The sequence below is a fragment of the Lissotriton helveticus genome, chromosome 7, assembly GCF_964261635.1.
Source record: "Lissotriton helveticus chromosome 7, aLisHel1.1, whole genome shotgun sequence".
Classification (NCBI taxonomy): Eukaryota; Metazoa; Chordata; class Amphibia; order Caudata; family Salamandridae; genus Lissotriton; species Lissotriton helveticus.
The window spans coordinates 564345601-564367969 of record NC_136068.1 but is presented as its reverse complement, the minus strand read 5'-3'; the positions used below and the strand labels follow the sequence as shown (position 1 = coordinate 564367969).

The 22369-nt window shown below is 46.3% G+C and overlaps 1 protein-coding gene across 6 annotated transcripts in view; it reads right to left on the bottom strand.

Annotated features, from left to right (window-relative positions):
* Positions 1-3798: 3798 nt before the first annotated feature.
* The window catches only part of TEP1 (telomerase associated protein 1), a 1162857-nt gene continuing 1144286 nt past the window's right edge, over positions 3799-22369 (bottom strand). For all 6 annotated transcript variants that reach the window (XM_078652640.1, XM_078652638.1, XM_078652642.1 and 3 more), the window contains one exon: positions 3799-4352. In XM_078652640.1, the coding sequence (XP_078508766.1) occupies positions 4236-4352 (117 nt within the window). In that variant the 3' untranslated portion in view covers positions 3799-4235. The remainder of the gene's footprint in view (positions 4353-22369) is intronic.

Below are 22369 nucleotides of genomic sequence, written 5' to 3'. Positions count from 1 at the left end.
TAAATTTCTTTGAAAAAACTATACACATATTACAGGCATATCCCTACCACTACTACCTTATATGGGCTTTCTGACGCCTACTTATAGTACATTTATCATCTCTCCCTCTCTATTGTAGATATTAATATGCAGTACACAGCCAAACCTCTCTTGCTAATCCAACATAGTTGCCTTTCTACAGTAGACTATCTGCCACTCATGTTTTGTGATGTCATCGCTATGTACTGCAGTATTACCACGACAACAGACATCACTAAGTTGGTTTGCCTTATAACTTAACTTAACCACTAAACCAATGTAGTTGCCATGTGAAACGGGATCATCTACATCATATACTGTACATTCCTGTGAAATTTCATTCAAATATGTAATGCCGTTACAGCACTACACTCAATACAAAAAGTCTATGTAAAAGGCATTCGGGTCCCCCTTTTTTCTTTGCACTAACTTGGCCAAACACTGCAAAACGTTTCATCATCTGTCAACGTACAAAGAGGAATGGTTCTGGAAAGTATCGGGGATATTTGGCAAATGGGTGCAAAGTTATTAAGAGGCAAAAATCTGAGGAATTCCTAGATCTAGCAACCCTAACTATAACTACAGAGTGGCTACCTCTACTCTTAATATATTAATCAACATTGAATAATCACTTGTAGGGGCAAACTGAATTTTAAAGCACACAGCAGTCCATTAACAGTGACCAGAATTGGATCATATTTAAAGGCTAATTTACAATGGGGTTGGGTTCCATTTTAGATACTAAAACAGTCTTGTTTAGTGGTGAATTAAAAGGTCTTTGGGCTACAAAATCTACTCAAAGTTCAATGGAATTAACAACCTCTTTAAAAGTGACTTGCTGGATCCCTCCCCTAGATGTTTTGAAAATGTATCAACAAATGCTTGAGTAGGAAGCTCATTAGGACAATATTATTAGCAACAATTCTTTGGGTTTCAAATATAAATCTACAAAGAAGTTTGGAGGCTCACCCCTAAAGAATAGCTGTGAAAGCAGGTTGTAAATTGTACATTTAAAGGTCAATATGCCGCCATTAAAACTGGTACTACTAAAACCTAATTTCTCTGAAGTTATTAGTGAACTTGGATTCCTTGGCAACATGAATACCTTCAAAAGCATATGGCATTGGCATAGATTTGGAGGAACCTTTAAGAAACTTGTTGATGCCTTCAATCTGCAGCTCCCCAGTTCAAAATAAAGGACTTTGCTTTCAACTTTTACTAACACTTATTTTTCCAGTTGAACTGAAGTGTGAATCTGCTTTTCATTTCAATCAACTCTGTCATTCAGTGTAATCCTGTTATATCTGTTAAAATGCACTCTAAAATTGAAAGTGTAAATTGTTCTTCTATGCAACTCCATCAAAGGTTAGTCTAAATAAACCTTTCCAATTGTTATAATGTTGTAACATATAATATATAATACAGGGGAAGGAGGAATATTAGGAATGGAAGAAAGGCGTACACTCAGACTGGTGGATTTTTCAGATAAGGGCGGGTAAAGTCGAAGGCGCTTTTTAGGTCTCGGCTATAACGCCTGAAAGCGCGTTCTCGCCAGAGAACTATTGTCGGCGTCTCAGCAGTCTGAGACGCCGAAGTGAGACAAGACTTGGCCGCGCGCAGCGTTTCCCCATAGCATAACGTTGTGCGCGCGGCTAGGTGTTGTCTCCACAGTGCAAATGCAGGCCGGATCGCGACGCGTGCCTGCTGGAATGCAGGGGGAGTCTGCATACCAGCGCGCGGCGCTGCTAAAGAGGAGACTGAGTGCGGGAGAGGTGGAGGCTGTTATGGCGCATGTGCGTCTCTGACATAAAGGGGAGAGAATGGCATTATTTTGAGCCGGCAGAACGTCCCCAGCGGGTGAGTTATGCTCTCTAAGTTTAGTCGCCTTTCGTTGCTTTTTGGCACTTTTTTTTTAAAGAGGGGAGTAGGGAAATAAGTTTCCCTTCAGAACCCACGTGCGTATGGACGCCCTGCTTACAGGCTTTTGGTGATATTTGCATAAGTCTGGGCTGCCGGTATCTTGTACTCCGGGCTGCTCCTTCTCCGCCCGGCTTTCTCTCGGTCAGGTTCCTGTCTTGTGTCCGTCTGGCCTTTGGCGCGTTCTCGATTCGGTGTCAGTGTGTCACGGGGAGGGGTAGGGGAGTGGCCAATGTAGAAGGAAACAAACGACCATGGGTTGGGGGAGAAGTGACCCGTGAAATCAATGCATGATGAAGGCGACAGCCGGAAAGCCCCAGAGGGCAGCAGCGTGCCATTCCACGCAAAGCCGCGGAGAGCAGCAGAACGTGCGGACGTCACTCCCAAAGAGTGACAACTTTCAATTGGACTGCAGAGCTTAACGGCTAAAACGGCCGACCTTGAAGCTGGGGAACCAGGTTCGAGTCTGGCGGGAGGCTCAAGCATCCTGTGATGCACTTAATCTCCCTGTGCTAAAAAAAACCACAGAACAAATAATAATTTGTCTGTCTGTAATGCAACTGGTGCCCTTGTAAAGCGCTTCGATACCTTCGGTCGAGTTGGTGCTATTTGAAACTGCAACAACAAAACACAAATCTGACAGTCTGGATGCAGGAGCGTACAGCGCAGATATTTGTTGCACTTCTCTAAATCCAATCTCCCTTTTCAAAACTTGCGAGCGCACAGACACATGCACCTATCCTTACTCACCCACATGACAAATACTCGTTATTGACTCTTAATTGGAACGTATTACTTACAAACCTTTAGGAAACAATGCTACTCTTCGCATTGAATCGCCTGCTTTGGATGCGCAATGTTTGAATACAACCTTCCAGGGGTGTAGTGAAGCACTAGCCCCGATTACAGTTGCGCATGCACCAGTCAGTACTCGACATTGGACGTATGTGACGAACGCCTTGTAAAATCTGTCGAGTAGGGTGCGAAATGACCTGCAAGAGTTACGCTTTTTGCCAAAGTTTGCGCCCCCCTTCTCTAATGTTGAAGACATACTAAAATTTAGCTACTATATTTCCTGTCGCCGTTTTTCGTTGGCAGCATAGCACCAGCGTCTCCAAAGTAAATGCATGCTGTTTGGACAGGCATCATAAAACTGCAAATAACGCAGCACTGTCTAGAGTTTATTTAGTTGCCACATGCGGTCTTGCTGATACAGTTTTTCGGTGGGGCTAAATGATGGAATGTATTTGGAAAAAGCAAATTCAGTTTGTACTAATTATAAGCTCCGTTTAATTGTTATTTAAATAAAGAGTGGCTTTTCAGCTTAGTGTCCCTGTAAAAAAAAAAAACGTTTTTCTTTGTTGCCCGAGTCAGGACACCTCTGGTAACCATGTGATTTATCATTTGTGTAATCAGCCAGTCGATGAATAACCTTGACACTTGGGGCTTATTCACAAACCTTAACTAATTTACGAGTGTAATGTTACTACTTGTAGCTTTTCACATGGATCTCTGCTATTGGCATTGTAAATGACAGTGCCATTTATTTATGTTTTAAAAACAAAAAAATAAATAAAAAGTAATGTCATGAGCAATGCCAATAGCTCTAACTTTAACAATGCCGAGACCATTGCATTGTAAATGCTTGTTATAACTGCAAGGAGAAGACCAGAAATGAGGAACTTAGGCATGCCTGCTGCTTTGAATTTTCCTTATCAGCCAGGTACAACATGGATAATCTGAAAATACATAGCTAGATAGATCCAAAATAATATCTGAAGTAACATCCAGGAACAGAGAAACATGTGCAGTTTCCTGTAGCGAGCACTGCACACCATGCTCCGAATTATTTTAACAAGTTAGTTTGTCCACCACCACACATTTATTTAATTGATCATGGAACACACAATAGCTATTGTATACATGATTTGAAGGCACTGGCTATGTAGAGCCCAAAAACATAACGGATATAAAATGATAAGTGGGGACGCCTTCACTTTAAGTGAGTCGGCACACAAAAAACAAATAACAGAACATACATGGAGTGGTACATAATAGTAAAGTAAAGCCTAGGGGCATAGTGCAATAATAGCTGATGCCATACTGGTGTACATGCCTGGCACATTGACTTGTTTGCCACACCAGTGAGATCAGCAAAAAACAAATTTGTATAAATTCAACTCTGTATGATTGACTTTTCTGAGCTTGAAGGTGATATGAAGCCATCCTCTGTGCCTTTCCGAATATTTTCAGATGGACAGCCATTTTGGATCCTTCGCTGCCTTCTGAGACAGATACATTTACTGAAGTCTTAGAAAATATATGTTCCCCAAGGAATCTCCGCACACAATCTCTGATCCATGCACTGGGTTTGGCTCTAGGCAGGACACAGCTCCTTCACACTGGAAAAGCCCAACCTATAGAAGATGAAAGGCACTTATCACTATCAAAATACATGAATAGAAAAGTACACAATATAGCAACAATAACAAACACAGTATACAGCTTATTAAACATCATTAACATTTTCTGACACAAACTAGACATTGTATAGAATATAACCTGTTTGCAAATTGGACATATACAGCTCACCTCCTAGTACTCACCAATGGCCAACTGCTCAAACTAGCTAGTTAGGGTACGTTTTGCTAATGTGTATTGGTGATCTCAGTACAGTAGCATCACATTCTTTCTGGTGCAATTTCTATCTAACCAGATTCCTCACCTTAGAACATTCCACATGTGCCAAACTGGGGATTTTGTAGCAATGTTTCTGCATGCCTCTGGGTGCTGTTGTGTGGCACCCATGAGCACTGAAGCCAGTGTCTTCTATTTTCCCTTCTGTGCCCTCAGATGAGGAGCATGAACAAATGTCAGCTACAGTGTGCTGATCACTTTCTTGGAACCATTTTAGATGTTAAAAAGAGATGGGCGGGAAGTGAAAGATATGCAGAGTATCTATCAGAAAGAGCATTACCGAAGGCAAGTTACTTGTTCTTCTAACGGATACCTCTAACCACAAGTTCCTCACCATTTAATTGGTACTAAACCAGTACCTCCCTAAGGTAGAGGGTCTGTTCAGTGGGCTCATACCAAAACGTCTTGCAGAACCAAGCGGGCAAAGATATCAAGGACAGGTACCGCCGTGCAAATGTAGTGGTAGAGGCGTAGGTCCTGATGGAATGGGCCCTCAGATGTTCCCGGTGCTGTTTCTTGCCCAATGCGTAGCAAATCTTAATACAGAGGACTAGCCACTCAACGAGGTCTCCTTAAGCACAGCCTTCCATTTCCTTGCTCTGGAGAAGCCCACAAAAAGTTGATTGTCCACCTGGTGGTCCTTGGTACGGTCGACATAAAAGCTAAAAAATTTGGTATAGGACGATTGCACCGACACTACCTGTAGTTCACTGAAGCGCCTGACTGACAATCACAATGAGAAAAACAGTCTTCATGGTCAGGAGACGCAATGAGAAGCTTTACATTTGCTTGAAAGGTGTACACATAAGGAATGTCAAGACTAAACTAAGGTGCCTCTGTGGCATCACAAATGGACCATCATAACATCATCATAACATGTTATTTGAAAAGGGATGGTTGGTCCCACAAATGTAGAAAGGCTGAAAGTGCTGACACCTACCCTTTTAAAGTAACAACTGCAAGGCATTACTGTGCTACTGATAAAATAAACAAAAAAATATCAGGCAGCTTTACCTTTAAGGAATCAGTGTCACTCGCACCACACCAGGTTACAAACCTGTCCCCGCATCAAGTACAGATGGCTTTTGTGGAGGGATGCCTGGTGGCAAGGATTACATCTACCACCTCATGTGGTAAATCAAAAGCAGTCAACTGCTTCTTCTCAGTATCCACACACAGAGTTGCAAGTTGTGCACATTTGGATGGAGGGACCTGCCCTGCTGCTAAGACAGAAGATCCTGCCAAAGTGGTGGGCTGATAGAGAGTAGATGTTTATTCTCAGGAGCTCTGGATACCTCCTTCTCCTGGTCCAATCCAAAGCAACTGGATGACTTGGGCCTAGTCGTTCTTGAACTTCTTTATAACTCAGAGCAGGAAATATAGTGGTGGGAAGGCATGCAGGAGAACCATGTAACATTCCAGCTGCAATAAGCTGCATAGCAAGTGTTCTAGGAGCAATTCCAATGCACAAAATTGCTGACACTGCACAAGCACAACAGTGGCAAAATGTTCTAGCCAGGATTCCCTCTAGTAGAAGAGGCCCTGTGCCATCTCTGGAAGTAGACGTCACTTGAGATCTGCCAGGCAATGTCTGCTCAGTTCATCCACTCTGACATTCAGGGACCCTGGCGGGGGTTGATGAGCAGAAAGAGGCCCGGTTTCACCAGCAAACTCTAGATGCACAAAGCCTACTGGCAGAGAACTCAACCTGCTTTTTACAGTACCACACAGCATGTGGTATTATCTGCGAGAACCTGTAGTAGCGTCCTCTTGATGAATGGCAAAAATGCTTTCAAGGCCAGATGCATGGCCCATAGCTCCAGTAGGTTGATGTGGAGCCGGTCCTTCACTTGAGAACATAGTCATCTGATCTTCACCTCCTGCTGGTGACTCCCACCTAAACCAGTAGCAATGTGTCTGTCACCACCGCCAGCTCTGGGTGGGGAAGGGACAGTGGCCTTTTTCTTTATAAGGTGTGATTGTTCAGCCATCTATGCAGATCTTGAGTAATCTACTCTGAGTCCTGGAAGGTGTCAGAAAGGTCGTCTTATTGTTCAGCCAACTGTTTTCAGATGTCACTGCAGGGCTCGCACATGCCACCTGGTATGGTTGACAAGGTTGCACAAAGCAAAGATACGAAGCATCAGAGCCACCTTCCTCTAGATCCAGAAACAAGCCGAAACATCAGAATCGTAGTCCGGATGTCCTGAACTCGTTGCTGTGGCAGAACACCCCTAAACTCCACCATGTCTAGGATCACCCCAATGAATGGAAGCCTCTCTGAGGGAATCAGGTGGGACTTCGGCTACTTTATGGTGAAGCCCAATGATATCAAGTTCTACCACTGTCTGGAGGTGCTCTACGAAAGACTGCGATGAACCCTCCTTCAGCAGCCATTTGTTGAGCTACGAGATTGCAAGAACTCCACACCACTAACAATGAGCAGCGCACAGCGCTATCAATTCCATGAACACCTGAAGGGTGCTGGAAAGCCGGAGGGAAGAATGGAAAATTGAAAAATGTCCTGGTTCACCTTGAAAAGCAGGTTATGCCTGCAGGACTGCAAGATAGGTATGTGAAAATACAAGTCTTGCAAGTCCAAGAAAAACATCATCTCTGGGGTGGGAGCAGACTATCATTCAACGAGTCTGGCACTTTCTGTGACAAGATAACCAGATGCTCTGATGAAATTAGTTTTGGTGTGGAAGGAATAACAGCTAGGGAGGATAAAAAAAGTTGTTTGAAAAAATTGCAAGACCCATCTGTTGGATGTGATGGATCACCAACCAGAGAGAAAGTGGTGAATCCTGCCCTCCACTAGTTGGGCATGTGCCACTGAGGGCAAATTAAAGTGGCTTGTTGGCTGCTGTCGCAGGAGAAGAGAAGTTGGAAGAATGATGCCATTGTTGACCTGCATGTTGTCTGCAGGATCCGTGAACCTGAAAGGACTGAGGGGACTGCTGTATCACTGGCTGAGAAGGCAGGCTCTGCCTGTACACCAGCCATCTGGAATATCCCCTAAATTTCAGACACTGGTGCATAAATTGTTCGGCAGGGGTTAAAAGCCCCAAACAATGCGCTGTGACTTCGCTATCAATAAAGTGTTCTAAAACAGAGTCTCTCCAAAGAGACAAGACCATTAGCAAATCCTGTACGCCACCGGACAACCCAATGGACATCATCCAGGCATGTCTACGAAGGACAACATTGGCACCGACCACCCTGCCACTGCAATCCATGGAATCCAGACTGGCATGGATAACATACTTTGTTGCATCCTTCCAGTCATGTATCGTGTGAGCCATAGAGGCCCTAAGACCCTTTAAGACTGCCAGAAAAACCTTGCTGGCCTTGTCTCAAAGGCCATGAGTGTATCGGCCAAACAGATAGACTGTTTTTACAAATTGCAGTGCCAAGCTGGCAGAGGAAAACATATGTTTGCCAAAGTCATTAATCCTTTTGAATTCACTGTTCAAAGGATTGGTCAGAAATGGTTTAGGATTGACTGTACTGGTCGAGGCCCATACAATAAGGCTCTCTGGAGGATGGTGCCAGGTGAAAATATTGGGATCACCAGGCATTGGTCTATGATATCTGGCTACCTGCCTGTTCACAGGCTGGCAAGGACAACGTTTCAACATAATAGCCACAAGAGTATGTATAAAGGCATTGTTACATAGGAGCGAAAGGCTCAGATGCCACCAGTCCATGCTGATGGATTTTTGTCAAAACATTTGTCTTTGTCTCATTGAAAGGCTGCTGCAATATTTCAACTGTCCTCCGAACCACCACTGCTAATGAGGCACTTTCTTCCATTGGTGGCATATGTGGTGAGTCATGCTCTAGCCCATGGGAGGATATCCAGTCCACTGGCAATTTGGAAGAATACCGGTATACGGCATCATCAATGTAATGAGGTGGGAGAAAGCCATCATCCTCTCCCATCATCATCATGAAGCTCTGGCACAGGGTCAGAATCAGACTGAAAAAGAGGATGAAACCTCTGTTGATAGATGTAACATGGTAAACGCACAGGGTTAGTCAGGCTGTGCTCTAGTAATCTCAAAGTGTGACATCGGTTGAGCTCAAGCGGACATCTGTTCAGCATCTGACATGGGCAAAGGCACCGGATCATCCACAGGCATCAGAGCAGCAAAAAGGCTATAGATTTTGGGGCTATCGAGCAAGGCTGTGCCGGAGTCAGTGCAGTACCAGTAACTAGGCAAGAGGGGACAGACTGAGCTGGAGTGGGGCTCAAAGGTAACCCAACTGGAGGCACCAGGGTTCCATGGGATTCGAAGGAGTACAAGAGGAAGCAGGAAGTACATTAAAAATTTGGAGAATGGTCTCTGCAGGCCCTGGTCTGCTCTAGGGTCGACAATGGCCGGGGAAATTCAGGGCACACTGGGATCAAATAAGGGATCGACTCTGTGGCCGGTGACCTTGATGGAGTGTGACAGATATCCTGATGCCCTCGCCACTTCTCTTGGGAGTCAGAGTGGTGGGACACGGTCTATGTCCTGCTTTGCTTTCCTATGCGTGTGTTTGGACTTGGACTTACAGGGGGAATCTGAGCTGGAAGTGGTATAGTTAAAGGAATAGCCTGTAAATGAGACCTGGCCTGTAGGAAATTAACTATCTTTGGCATGGTGTACCCCTGGATTTTTGCCTCAACTGTTTTGCAGGCTGTAGAACTCTTTGGACTTCACCATGTTTAAAAGGGGTTAAGTGCCTGTGCTCCCCCTTTTAACATAATGAAATTGGTAAACACCTAATTGGCTTATTTAAATTACCTAGAAGTCCCGATGTGTATAGTAGAAAGCGTACCCAGGCCCGGTAAATTAAATTTCACTAGTGGACTTCAACACCCATTGTTCGATTAGTGAAAGTGACTGTGCAACCATGACTGCAGGCTACCATTTTTGGCTCTTAAAATAATACATTTTGACCGTTCAAAGCCTTCCTTTCAATTATGTATAAATGACCCTTATGTAGGAATTTAAGGTTAAACATGTCCTATCAGTGAAACCCTCCAAAAAGCAATTTTCACTGTAGCAAGGCTAGCTGTTTCTGAGAAACACACTGTGTTATGTTTCTACATGTAATAATGCTAACTTCAGTTGGTAAATGGCTAAAAAAATAATTCAACAACAATGTTAATAGTTATTAAAAGTCCAGTTCAGTGGTGAAGTCAGACTTTTGATAAATATTTGTTTTAGAAAGTTTCCTTTTCCCTTCCTGAAGCCTATGGTGGCTTATTTGCGCTCCCATTTCTATCTGCCAGTAATTAGCATCTGAATAGGTGTGAAACTCCTCCCAGACACAAACAGGCTGACCTGAATGGGCAGAGATGACCCCTCTGAAACGACAGAATATGCAGAGAGAGGGTCTCGGAGTATCCTTTTTGACATTACAGTGTAAAATCCTGCTTGACGGGTCTGCTGGAGTTTTAAATATACCACTTGGAGCACAGTGCAATGGGTGAAAACAGATTGCTAAAACTATTCTTGTGTTTCCACTGTTTGGCAGCCGCCACAAACAAAGGGTGGTGGAATTGGTGGAGGGAAGGCTGGAGGGGGATCACGTGTGGGGGGGTGGGGTGTAATCGCACGGGGTGTTAGTAAAAAAATAATATATATATATATATAAAAGAATATATATATAACTTACCTGAAGCCACTGGCCATCTCCGGTGTCACGTTGTGCCTCCTGTCCTCTTCCTGGTCCCAGCAGCCCCTGGGACAGACTCCCATCCAATCCCCGTGCTGCTCATGCTATGAGTTATAGACCAATACAGGGTGTGGCTCTAATCAGTAAAGCTGTGCCCTTTTTACCATACAAACAAATCAACTGCCAATACTGAGACATTTATAAGTCTTAATTCACTCAGCGCAAGAACAATGGATCAATGCAACCATTCACTACTCAATAGTGTTTATTTAAACAGCGTCAGTTTTTTATGTTACTCATTTTTTACATATTTCTCATTATTTTGCACAACAAATATTTTATATACAAAATCCAACAACCACGACAAAAGTGCAACGCAAAAGATTTTTAGAAGGGTTTGAAACAACAAAATCACATAATCATTCCACTCGCAATCATACTAAATCATTCAAACAACATTCCTCAATCACCGACAACTAACAACCCACATAAAATAGCATGTCCGCTCCTTGGATCACTGCTTTGTTGTGCAAAATAATGAGAAATATGTAAAAATGAGAAACATAAAAAACTGACGCTGTTTAAATAAACACTATTGAGTAGTGAATGGTTGCATTGATCTATTGTTCTTGCGCCGATTGAATTAAGACTTATAAATGTCTATCCGTATTGGCAGTTGGTTTGTTTGCATGCTCATGCTATGAGAGCAGTGCGGGCATTGGCCTGAGTGGGCTTGAAAGACGCTCCGCTCAGACCAGGGCTGTGGGGTTTCCCCAGCTGTTCAATACAGCCCGGCTGGAGAAACCCAAGTATGTATGTATGTTTGGCCGGCCTGAGACCCCCGGCCAAACACATATGTGCACTTAGGGCGTGCACATAGCACTCCCCCTCCCAACTCCCTACAGCGCTGGCTTAGAGCCGGAAAATGAAAAATAAAACTATGCTAGAACATAGTTTTATTTTTCATTTGATGGCTCTGAGCCAGGCAGTGGGGTGTCTTTCCTCTGCCACTGCGGAGGAGCCATCACTGCTATTTAGGTGCTTGAAATACAATGATAACCTTTCATGGCGGTTATACCATTTTGGCGGATACCAACATGGAGGAAGCCACGATCCCCTGATAGAATACTGTGAAATTCTACCATTGAATTCCAAGAGATGATGGGTTGTTACCTCATCCATGCTGTTGACGAGCTCAGCTCGTCATGAGGGCAGCTCAGCTTTGCCTCATGACGAGCTCAGCTCGTCACCAGCATGGGGGCGCTGTGCGCGGCCCCTCCCCCCCGCACAGGGGGGAAAACTCCCCGCAGCGAAGGGGTTAGGTTCTAACCCGAAAACCATGCTAATAGTGTTCTGCACTCCTGTATTCTTTCCGCCAGATCAATGTATGACCTAATCCGCCTTTCATTTTCTCGGTAACAGTATTGCCAGGCGGGATCATTTTTCGCTTATGAAGACAGTGGTTGGAGGCTGTTATTTAGCGTATTGCCTATATCATCTATATATAAGACTCCAGAGAGGAACCCTGCTCTTATTTAAGGGCAGCCAGCCAGCACTCTATTTCTCTCGAGATACTCCCCTAGTTACTCCCTCAGTGGAGTTGTTTAGCACCTTGAAGAAGGAGTTGACCTGGAATGTGGGTTCATACCGAAACGCGCATTGGCGCGTCATTAGACCACAAGACACAAGCATTAGAAAACCCAATGGATAATATGCTAAAAGACTGTGGTGTTTGAAAGAAATTGATCATATATATGTATAAAATATGTTATGTTAGGTTATAAAATATCTGAGGATTGTTTCATCTTTCACTTGTACAGCATTCATGGATTGCTATTAACTACAGGGGATCAATGTCTTTTGGGTTTATGGTTGCTTTTATATATGAAAAGGCTTGTCCGTTGAAAGGATGTTGTATGAATGGTATGGTTGAGGAGCTGGATCACCAAAGGGGGTGTTGTTATTGTTATCTCTGTGGTTTCAGTTATCTTTTCTTTTTATATTGATGGACTTATGTTATGCCCTGTCATGCAGATCTAAGAATATAAGATTATTTATAGGACTATAATAAAGGATCTATATTTTTGATAAAATGTTGAACATCCGTTTTTTCTTATTTTTTTCTTATTACTTTTGCTATAAGCATTGTTGAATGCACATGTATATATACCATGACTCCCACATGACTTAATCAGCAAGTATCAAAATACAGCGAGATATTCCATCAATTGATTCTATCATGCAGTCTGCTTAGTACTAATGAACGAGTTACTTACCTTTGGTAACAATGTATCTGGGAGAGACACTGTCTAGCCGCAGATTCCTTAACTTACAATATCCCCTTTCGTCAGACTGGATTTGGAAACTTGTTCCCCAGCAGTACCTCTGCTCGCCGGGGGGGGGGGGGGGGGGGGGGGGGGGATGTTGGTCTCGTCCAGCTGCTCCTTCCTGACATTGTCCACAGAAGTGACGTCAATGGAGCCCTATAAGACCCCCCCCCCCGCCCTGGCGTACTGATGTCAGTTTTTCACCCCTCCATGTTCTTTAAATGTTTTCCCATTGAGAACTAGCTATTTGGCCAATGCCCGGTGGAGCTACCTGATAGCTATAGAGGAGATGGGTTTTGGGACTTCCCCCTCGACAGTCACCTACCAAGCCGGACTTTGGGCAGACTTTCCTCCCTCTTTCTGCCGTATCTCTCTCCTACCCCTTTACCCTTCCCCCCTTCCCCTCTACACTTCACTTATCTCGCCTTCTATGCTCTTGTTATTGTTTATCTAGTAACAGATGTAAATTGGAACTGATGTAATCTTGTAATTTTGTGGAACCTCATGTAAAGCGCTCTGATACCACCGGGTCTAGCCAGCGCTATAAAAAACTCTTAAAATAAATAAAATAAAAGCACCACAACGCGGAGCCATGACAAAAACTGCGAAAGGATAGGAACAGTGTGCCAAAAAGGGACAAAAATCTTTGAAACAACAATGATAAGAAATCATAGAATGAGAAACAACACCATGTAGAAAGAGTGCTCAACACGTGTAGAGACGGAAGGGAGCAAACAGAGTACCCGCCCCAGCAAAAAAGGGGCCCATCAAGGCGAAGAGCTGTGTCCCCCTAAGAGACAATGGCAGTGGAAACGAAGGCCATGACAAATAAAGGACAGCTTACAACCACAGGATGGAACTGTATGAAAAACAGTCTATAACTACAGGATGGAACTGTAAAAGACCACCAGACTGGCATAAGATGACTCATGACAACCACAGAGAGTGTGCACCACACCGCCCACAGTGACCTATGAACTGTAGCATAGTCAAACAGAATTGCAACCCAATCGACTGCAGCCTAGACAAGGAGACCTCAAAGAAATGGAGAGACGCAGACAAGGGCAGAGGGAGGGTAGGAACACAAGATAATCTCAACACTGGGTAAAACCCAGGTGGAGCAGCATTGAAAAGCACTGAACCGAGCAACCCAAAAATGAGAATGGGTGGAGGATCAATGTGCCCAAACAGAATGACACACCCTGCCCCAGAGGCAGGTGACGGTAGGTGACGAGAGCACTCCTCAGGAAGACCAAGGCCACCTGTAAGGAGGCAAGGTGGAAGAATCCCACCTGGAAAGGTCCTCGCAGAATGGGGAGGATGGGTGGGCGTTAAGGAATCTGCGGCTAGACAGTGTCTCTACCAGATACATCGTTACCGAAGGTAAGTAACTCGTTCATCTGATAGAGACATCTAGCCGCAGATTCCTTAACTTAGAATAGATACCAAAGCCATACCCCATTGGAAGAGGGTCTGCGACTGAAACCCATCAAGCTCCAGGAGAACTTAAGCGTCCATAACAGAGACTAACCATGGTGGGAACAGTAGTGCCAGCGCGGCGTACACCAGACCTATTAAGCCCTGTATGGGAGCATGAACAAGGGGAGGCAGAGCATCACAATCCGCCAGTTGACTTTACTAGACCTCCCTCATCCAGAAAGGGATGAAAGGTGACAGAGAACCAGAAAGGTCAGTGCAGAATGAAAGAAAGCTTAGAAACTTCTGCAAAAAGACAGTGAACTGAACACCGGATCCCATAAACCCGCCAGAGACCGAGTCCCAGAAAAAGGGACAAGATAGTATGCCATTGTTAGATTTGGGGGCCTCTAGTTGGAACAGGTAGGTACTTGTGACAAATAGGGACCCTCTCCTCTAGTCAGGACAAGGGGATTACACTTCTAAAATAACCCCTGCTCACCCTCTAGGCTGCATGGCGCGATCAGTCAAGGCTTATTTCAGAGGCATTGTAAGTTAAGCAGTTGTGACCACATACAGTAACCCAGTGACAACACTACAAATGGACAACACACAGGTTTTATATAAAAAATTTGTTGACTTTATATAGAGTTACCACAAGACCATAAATGACAAAAATACACACTTTGATTACTTTAAGATGGTAGATTTAAACTTAGTTCAGTTCAGTTCTTAGATGCGACACTGCGTCGATGTACCTTAAGTTGCGTTGCGCTTCCACGACAAGCAGCGTTGCGCTTCCACGACAAGCAATGTCGCAGCAATGGTAAATGCGGCAAAGTTCAGGTGCAAAGAAATAAAGACGTGAAGATCTTCCAGATGCGGCGCGCTTCTCGGGGATGCGAGAAACTCTCGGTTCGATGTGTGGGCTGCAGCGGCGACACCCTTACGAAGCGACGGGAACAGCTCCAGCGGCGACCCTCTTCTCCACGATGCGTGAAGCTTCCGCTCGATGCGACAACTACAGCGGCGACATTCAAGATGCGACGGCAGCAGCTCCAACGGCGGCGCGCTTCTCAGGGATGCGAGGTGCTCTTGGTCGATGCGGTGCAATGCGACAGTTTCAGCGGCGACACCCTCCGGCTTCGGAGTTGCGACGGCAGGCACAGCGACGGCGACGCGCTTCCTCTTCGTTGCGGCACGCTTCTCTCCGATGCGGTACAGTGCGACAGTTCCAGCGGCGACACCCTCCTTCGGAGTTGCGACGGCAGGCACAGCGACACGCTTCTTCTCGTTGAGTCGCGCTTCCAGCTCCTTGCGACACGCAGTTCCTCAGAAGGCCCAAAACAGCAGCAGGCACTTCCACAAAAACTCTGGGGAGCAGGGGGGGGGGTGAAGTCTGTTGTCCCTGAGACTACAGCAGGAGGCAAGCTCTTTTCCAAGCCCTTGGAGATCCTTCACAAGTTGAAAGCAAAGTACACAAAGTTCCTTTCTCCTTCCTTTGGCAGTAAGGCAACCACTGCAGGCCAATCCCCCAAGCAGCACTTCAGTTTGAGAATAGTCTCTCCTCAGTTTCTTTAGGGTCCTCTCCTCAGTAAAGGTTTCTTATTGTAGTCCAAAGTGATCTAATTTCATGGGATCAGGGTCCCAATATTTATACCCAGAAATCCTTTGTTCTCTGAGGGGAGAGGGGCCTTTGCCCAGTCCAAACCAGTTCTGAAGCACTCTGTTTACCAGACTTCTCCTTTCCTTTCACAGTGCAGGGCAAGCACATCAGACGCCCCACAGGAGGTGGAACCAGCATTGTGGAAGGCAAGTACAGTCCTGGAGCACTTTGTTTACAGGACTCCTTCTCTTCTTTCTTTGTGCAGGGCAGAGACATCAGCCGTTCCCCAGGGGGTGGAGCCAGCATTGTGGAAGGCAGGCACAGCCCTATTCAGAGTTCAGGTGCACTCCTCCCTCCCATCTAGATGCAGATCTCTCTATTCACCACTGGGTGACTCAGCCTGTCTCCTGGAATTCCCCAGCCCTGTCACTCACAAAACCAGACATAGGAATACACAAACTAGCAGAGGCAGGTTTGAATGGTTAGACAAGTAAATACCTACTTTCTAAAAGTGGTATTTGCAAACACAGAATATTAAAATAAACTTTACTAAAAGATGCATTTTATTATTCTGAGTTCAGGCATACTAAACTCGAATTTCTACCATGTTCTCTGAGAAAGTTAGGATTATAAAATGTAATAACTAACAGCCCATTCCGGCCTATGGAGAACAGGTAGCCTTGCAATAGTGAAAAACGAAAATGGCTGTAATTCACAATTCGGACATGCCACACACATCAGGGCTTGTCCTACCTTATACTTACAATGCACCCTGCCCTTGGGCCTACCATAGGGGTGACTGATATGAAGAAAAGGGAAGGTTTAGGGACAGGGAAGTGGGTGCACTTGCCCAGTCAGCATGACAGTACCAGACTGCATGTGGGCTCTGCAATGGCAGACCTTAGACACATTTTACAAGGCTGCTTCTGTGGATGGCACAACCAGTGCTGCAGGCCCACCAGCAGCATTTGGATTACACGCCCTAGCACACTCAGTGCACTAGACTAGGGCCTGAAAAGTAACCCAAAATAGCCAAACATGGAACCACTGATTAATACATCAATTTACAATAGGGAGCACTTGCACTGTGGCACAGTGCCCAAAGCATCTAATACCGGCAAAAATACATGAGGCAACAGTAAAAATGGAAGGGAGACCCACGCCAATGGTGCTAGGTCTAACACGTGTCCCCTCCAGCTGGAAAGTGGGGAGAACTACCCTAACTCCTGGGAGTTCTCTTCACTAAGGCGGAAAAATCTGGACAGACCATCAACGTTGGTGTGTTCTGTACCAGAGCGGTGTTCCACCGTAACTTCCATACCCTGTAGGGAGATGGACCACCTCAACAGCTTTGGATTCTCACCTCTCATCTGCATCAACCATCTGAGGGGCCTGTGGTCTGGCTGAACCCGGAAGTGAGTCCCAAACAGGTATGGTCTCAGCTTCTTCTGTGCCCAGACCACAGCAAATGCCTCACGCTCAATAGCACTCCAACTCTGTTCCCGTGGAAGTAGCCTTCTACTGATAAAGGCTACAGGTTGATCTAGGCCCTCCTCACTCATCTGTGACAGAACACCCCCCACACCATGCTCTGAAGCGTCTGTTTGGAAGATAAACTCTCTTGAGAAGTTGGGTGCCAGGAGCACGGGTGCCGTGCACATGGCAGCTTTCAGGGCCTCAAAAGCTTTCTGACAGGTGTCAGTCCAGATCACCTTCTTGGGCTGCTTCTTGGAAGTCAGCTCTGTCAAGGGGGCAACCATGCTGCCATACCCCTTGACAAACCTCCTGTAGTACCCTGTGAGACCCAAGAAGGCTCTCACCTCTGTCTGGGTTTTGGGTGGCTCCCAAGCCAGGATGGGTTCAATCTTGGGTTGTAAGGGCGCCACCTGGCCGCTCCCAACTTTGTGTCCCAAGTACACCACAGAACCCTGCCCGATCTGGCACTTACTCACCTTGAACGTGAGGCCTGCTTTCCGCAGCGCCATCAACACTTCCCAGAGGTGGCGCAGATGTTTCTCCCAACTGGCACTGAACACTGCGATGTCATCCAGGTAGGCGGCATTGAACTTATCCAGTCCAACCAACACCTGGTTGACCAACCTCGGACAGGTGGCAGGGGCATTCTTCATCCCAAAGGACATAACATGGAACTAGAAATGCCCATCTGGTGTGGAGAATGCTGATCTCTCCTTTACCCCATCAGTCAAGGCGATCTGCCAGTATCCAGACGTTAAGTCAAACGTGCTGAGGTACCGTGCAGCCCCTAGCCGATCAATGAGCTCATCAGCTCTGGGGATGGGGTGCGCGTCAGTCTTCGTGACTTAATTGAGCCCTCTGTAGTCCACACAGAACCGGAGTTTGGGTGTGGCACCGGACGCTGCAGCTTTCGGGACCAAGACCATTGGGCTGGCCCAAGGACTGCTAGAAGACTCAATAACCCCAAGTGCAAGCACCTTTGAGACCTCCTCTTTAATGCAAGCCCTTACCCTGTCAGTTACCCTGTAAGACTTGTGCTTCACAGGTAAGCTGTCTCCTGTGTCCACATCATGGACGCACCAATCTGTGACACTAGGAACCAGGGAGAACAGATCACAAAACTGTCCCAGCAACTGGCGGCAGTCATTCTGTTGCTCAGGGGTCAGGGTGGAAGAGAGGTTAACACCATCCACTGACCCATCTTGCTCTGTGGCTGACAAGAGGTCAGGAAGAGGCTCAGTCTCCTCCTCCATCCCAGCATCTGTTGCCAGGAGCATGCCCACTTCAGACCTCTCTAAGTGGGGCTTAAGGCGGTTGACATGTAGGACCCTCAAGGGGTTCCTAGGAGACCGCAAGTCCACCAAATAGGTAACTGGACTCTTGCACTCCACAACGTCAAAAGGTCCGGTCCACTTATCTTGGAGCGCACAGGGCTCCACTGGGGCCATGACCCACACCTTCTGACCAGGTTGAAGCTCTACCAGAGTGGCATTCTGGTCATACCAGCGCTTCATCTCCTCCTGGCTGGCTTCCAGATTCGCCTCAGCGAGTTGTCTGAAACGCCTAGTTTGGTTTCTGAAGGCCAGCATGTAGCTATATACATCCTGGGGAGGTTTCCTGGGAGATTGCTCCCAGCCTTCCTTAACCAAACTCAGAGGTCCTCTGACTGGGTGTCCATAAAGAAGATCGAAGGGACTGAACCCTAGAGATTTCTGTGGCACCTCACGGTATGCAAAGAGTAGGCACGGTAAGAAGACGTCCCACTTACGCCTCATGGGTTCCTCAAGACCCATTATCATGCCCTTTAGGGTCCGGTTGAACCTTTCAACCAGCCCATTTCCTTGGGGGTGGTAAGGAATGGTGAACTTGTAGGTTACACCACACTCCTGCCACAGGGACTTCATATACTTGGAAATTAAGTTGGTCCCCCGGTCAGACACTACCTCGCGAGGGAATCCCACTCGGGAGAAAATTCCCATCAGTGCTCGTCCCACCACGGGGGCCGTCACTGTCCTCAGAGGTATGGCTTCCGGGTACAGGGTGGCATGGTCCACCAAGACCAGGATGAACCTGTTGCCCATGGCTGTCTTGGGGTCCAGTGGCCCCACAATGTCAATCCCCACCTGCTCAAGGCGGGTACTGACCACAGGGAATGGCTGGAGAGGAGCCTTGTGCTTCCTCCCACTCTTTCCACTTGCCTGGCAAGTCTGACAGGTCCTGCAATGAGTATCAGAACTCTTGCACATTTGGGGCCAATAAAAGTGGGTGACAAGCCTTTCAAAGGTTTTGTCCTGTCCCAAATGTCCTGCTAACGGCACATCATGAGCCAGCCCCAGTAGGAAAGCTCTGAACTTCTAGGGTATTTATTTATTTATTTATTTATTTATTTATTTACACAACTTTTATAGCGCGACAAATACCCGAAGGTGTCTCGGCGCTGTGGAGCAACAAGAGTTCATCATCCTACCGTCTTCTCACTGGTTAAACAACCATGTTTTCAGAAGTCTACGGAAGCTAATCAGATTCGGAGCGGCTTTTATGGCAGTTGGCAAAAGGTTCCAAAGTTTTGGAGTGGCCACAAGAAAGCGCCTATCACCCCAGGTGACTGATCTTGTACGCGGCACTGACAGAAGACTGGTATTGGCCGATCTAAGGTGCCTTCTGGGGGTGTAGAGCTGAAAAGCTTCGATCAAGAATCTGGGTCCTGTGCCATGTATGGCCTTATAGGCAATACAAAGGGCCTTAAATTTAACACGGCTCTCGACTCTCAGCCAGTGAAGCTGGCGAATAGCAGAGGTGGTAGATTTGCGGCGAGGGATATTAAGAAGCATCCTAGCAGCCGCGTTCTGAATGGATTGCAGCTTCATGATGACACGCTTCTGAGTGTGGAGGAAGAGAGCGTTCGCGTAGTCTAGTTTTGAGAAGACTAAGGTAGAGACCAGAGTCTTCCCGGCTGACGGAGGGAGATAAGGTAGCAGCTTCTTGATCTTTTTCAAGATGAAAAATGAAGATGACACAACCTTATTAACATGGAGGTCAAAGACCAACTTGTTGTCGAAAATCACTCCCAGGTTTCTGGCTTTTTCCACTGGGACAGGTGGATGGCCGAGCTTGTCTGGCCACCAGCCGAGAGACCATTCAGGGGAGAGTTTTCCGAAGGTCATGATCTCGGTCTTGTCCGAGTTAAGCCTAAGGCAGTTCATGGCCATCCAGGTACTAACCTCGAGCATAGCTTTCTGGAAGTTGGCTGCTACAGTATGGCCATCCTTATGGATACCCAGCACCAGCTGGGTATCATCTGCATACGATGTTAACTGTATCCCATAGGCCTTTATTATCCTCGCTAAGTCCGCTACATAGATGTTAAAGAGCATGGGACTTAGCGAGGAGCCTTGTGGGACTCCACAAGGGAGTGCAGAGATGGGAGAGTAATAGTCTCCAAGCCTTACTGTCTGGGTACGGTTTGCCAGGAAGGATGAAATAAGATCCTTCGCCCGACCATTTATACCCAGGGTTGTGACACGGTCGACAAGAGTGACATGGTCGACCGTGTCAAAGGCTGCTGACAAATCCAAAAGGATAAGGACAGCCGCCCCTCCCTGATCCATGATCGTCCTGATCTCATCAGAGGCCTTTATCAAAGCGGTCTCTGTTCCGTGCCCTCTCCTGAATCCAAACTGCGTTTCGTCGAGAAGTTGGTGAGTCTCGACGAACTCTGAGAGCTGCTGATTCATCAGGTATTCGCATATTTTGGCAGGAAAGGGCAGGCACGCAATAGGTCTATAACTTGCGACCGCAGTAGGATCTAAGGACGGTTTTTTTAGGAGGGGTTTAATAACAGCCTTCTTCCAGATACTAGGGAATTGGCCTGTTAGGAATATGTTATTGCAGATTTCCATCAATGGGAGTGAGATCACTTCTGTGAGTTTCTGCATCACGGACGGGGGACAGGGGTCCAACGGAGAGCCCGATTTAGTGGTGGAGATGATTTTGATCACATCCTGATGTGAGACAGGTGAGAAGCATGAGAAGGAATCGGGATTAGGGTGTGACAGTATTTCTTTCCTGCTGTCACCTCTATGTTGAGCTCTAATATCATTTCCAAATGAAGCGTAGATATCTGCAACCTTAGTAGTGAAAAAGATAGCCAATTCATTGCAGAAAGTCTGCGAGGGCTCCACTCCAGGTCCAGTAGAGGGGGTGGACAAGGTGGTGACAACGGCGAAAAGTTATCTGGCAGAGTTAGCAGCAGTCTCAATTTGTGCTGAGTAAAAGACTGTTTTCCGAGCCAGGATCGCCTTTTTATAGATCATAAGAGCATCTTTATAAGTTTGTCTAGCTGTGTCACAGTAAGCTTTCCTCCAGCGCCTTTCTAAATTCCTACAATGTTGGCGATGTAGGCGAAGATCTTCATTATACCAGGGGGCTGAAGGAGATACTCTATTTGGTTGCATAAATTTCTCTGGGGCCACTAAATCAGCGGCGCTTCTGATCCAATCCTGGAACTCTGAAGCTGATGATGATAGGCTATTTCCTCCCTGGGGATAGGAGGAGGCCAAAGAATGCAGCATCTGAGGGAGATCTGCAGTTTTCCAGGCCCGGGCACCTATCTTGGTGCGAGGTCTGGACTGCAGAATGGTAGAGAATCGTGCATCCAATTGAAAGATAATAGTCCTATGGTCTGACCATGAAATTGGAATAATATCTGATACAGTAATGTCAGGATCATTAGTAAATAACCCGTCCAGGGAGTGTCCAGCTTGATGGGTAGGACCCTTGACTAGCTGGTGTAGTCCAAGATTGGCGAAATCAGTCATTAGTTGGGCAGTGTCTGGGTTGTCCTGATCTTCCAGATAAAAGTTAAAATCTCCCAATATGGTAAATTTATCAGAGCAGATGACATTGTCACTCAGGTCAGAGAGGGAGGAGAGAAAGGAATTACGGGGGCCAGGGGGTCGATAAAGTATTATACCCTTTAATGCCCGTTTGGGGTTAATACTGATGGAAAAAACCGCTGATTCACAGTTAACCGAGTTTATAGGATCGAGTGTGGTGCGATATTTGTCCTTGTAGATAACAGCAAGGCCCCCACCTCGTCCTATGGGCCTGTCATGTCTAGCGACGCTATATCCAGCCGGAGTAGCGTTGCAGAAATCCGGGCCTGACCCGGCGTCTGCCCAGGTCTCGGTAACAAATAATAAATCTAAGTCATAAGTGACTATAAGCTCACTAATGTAGAAGC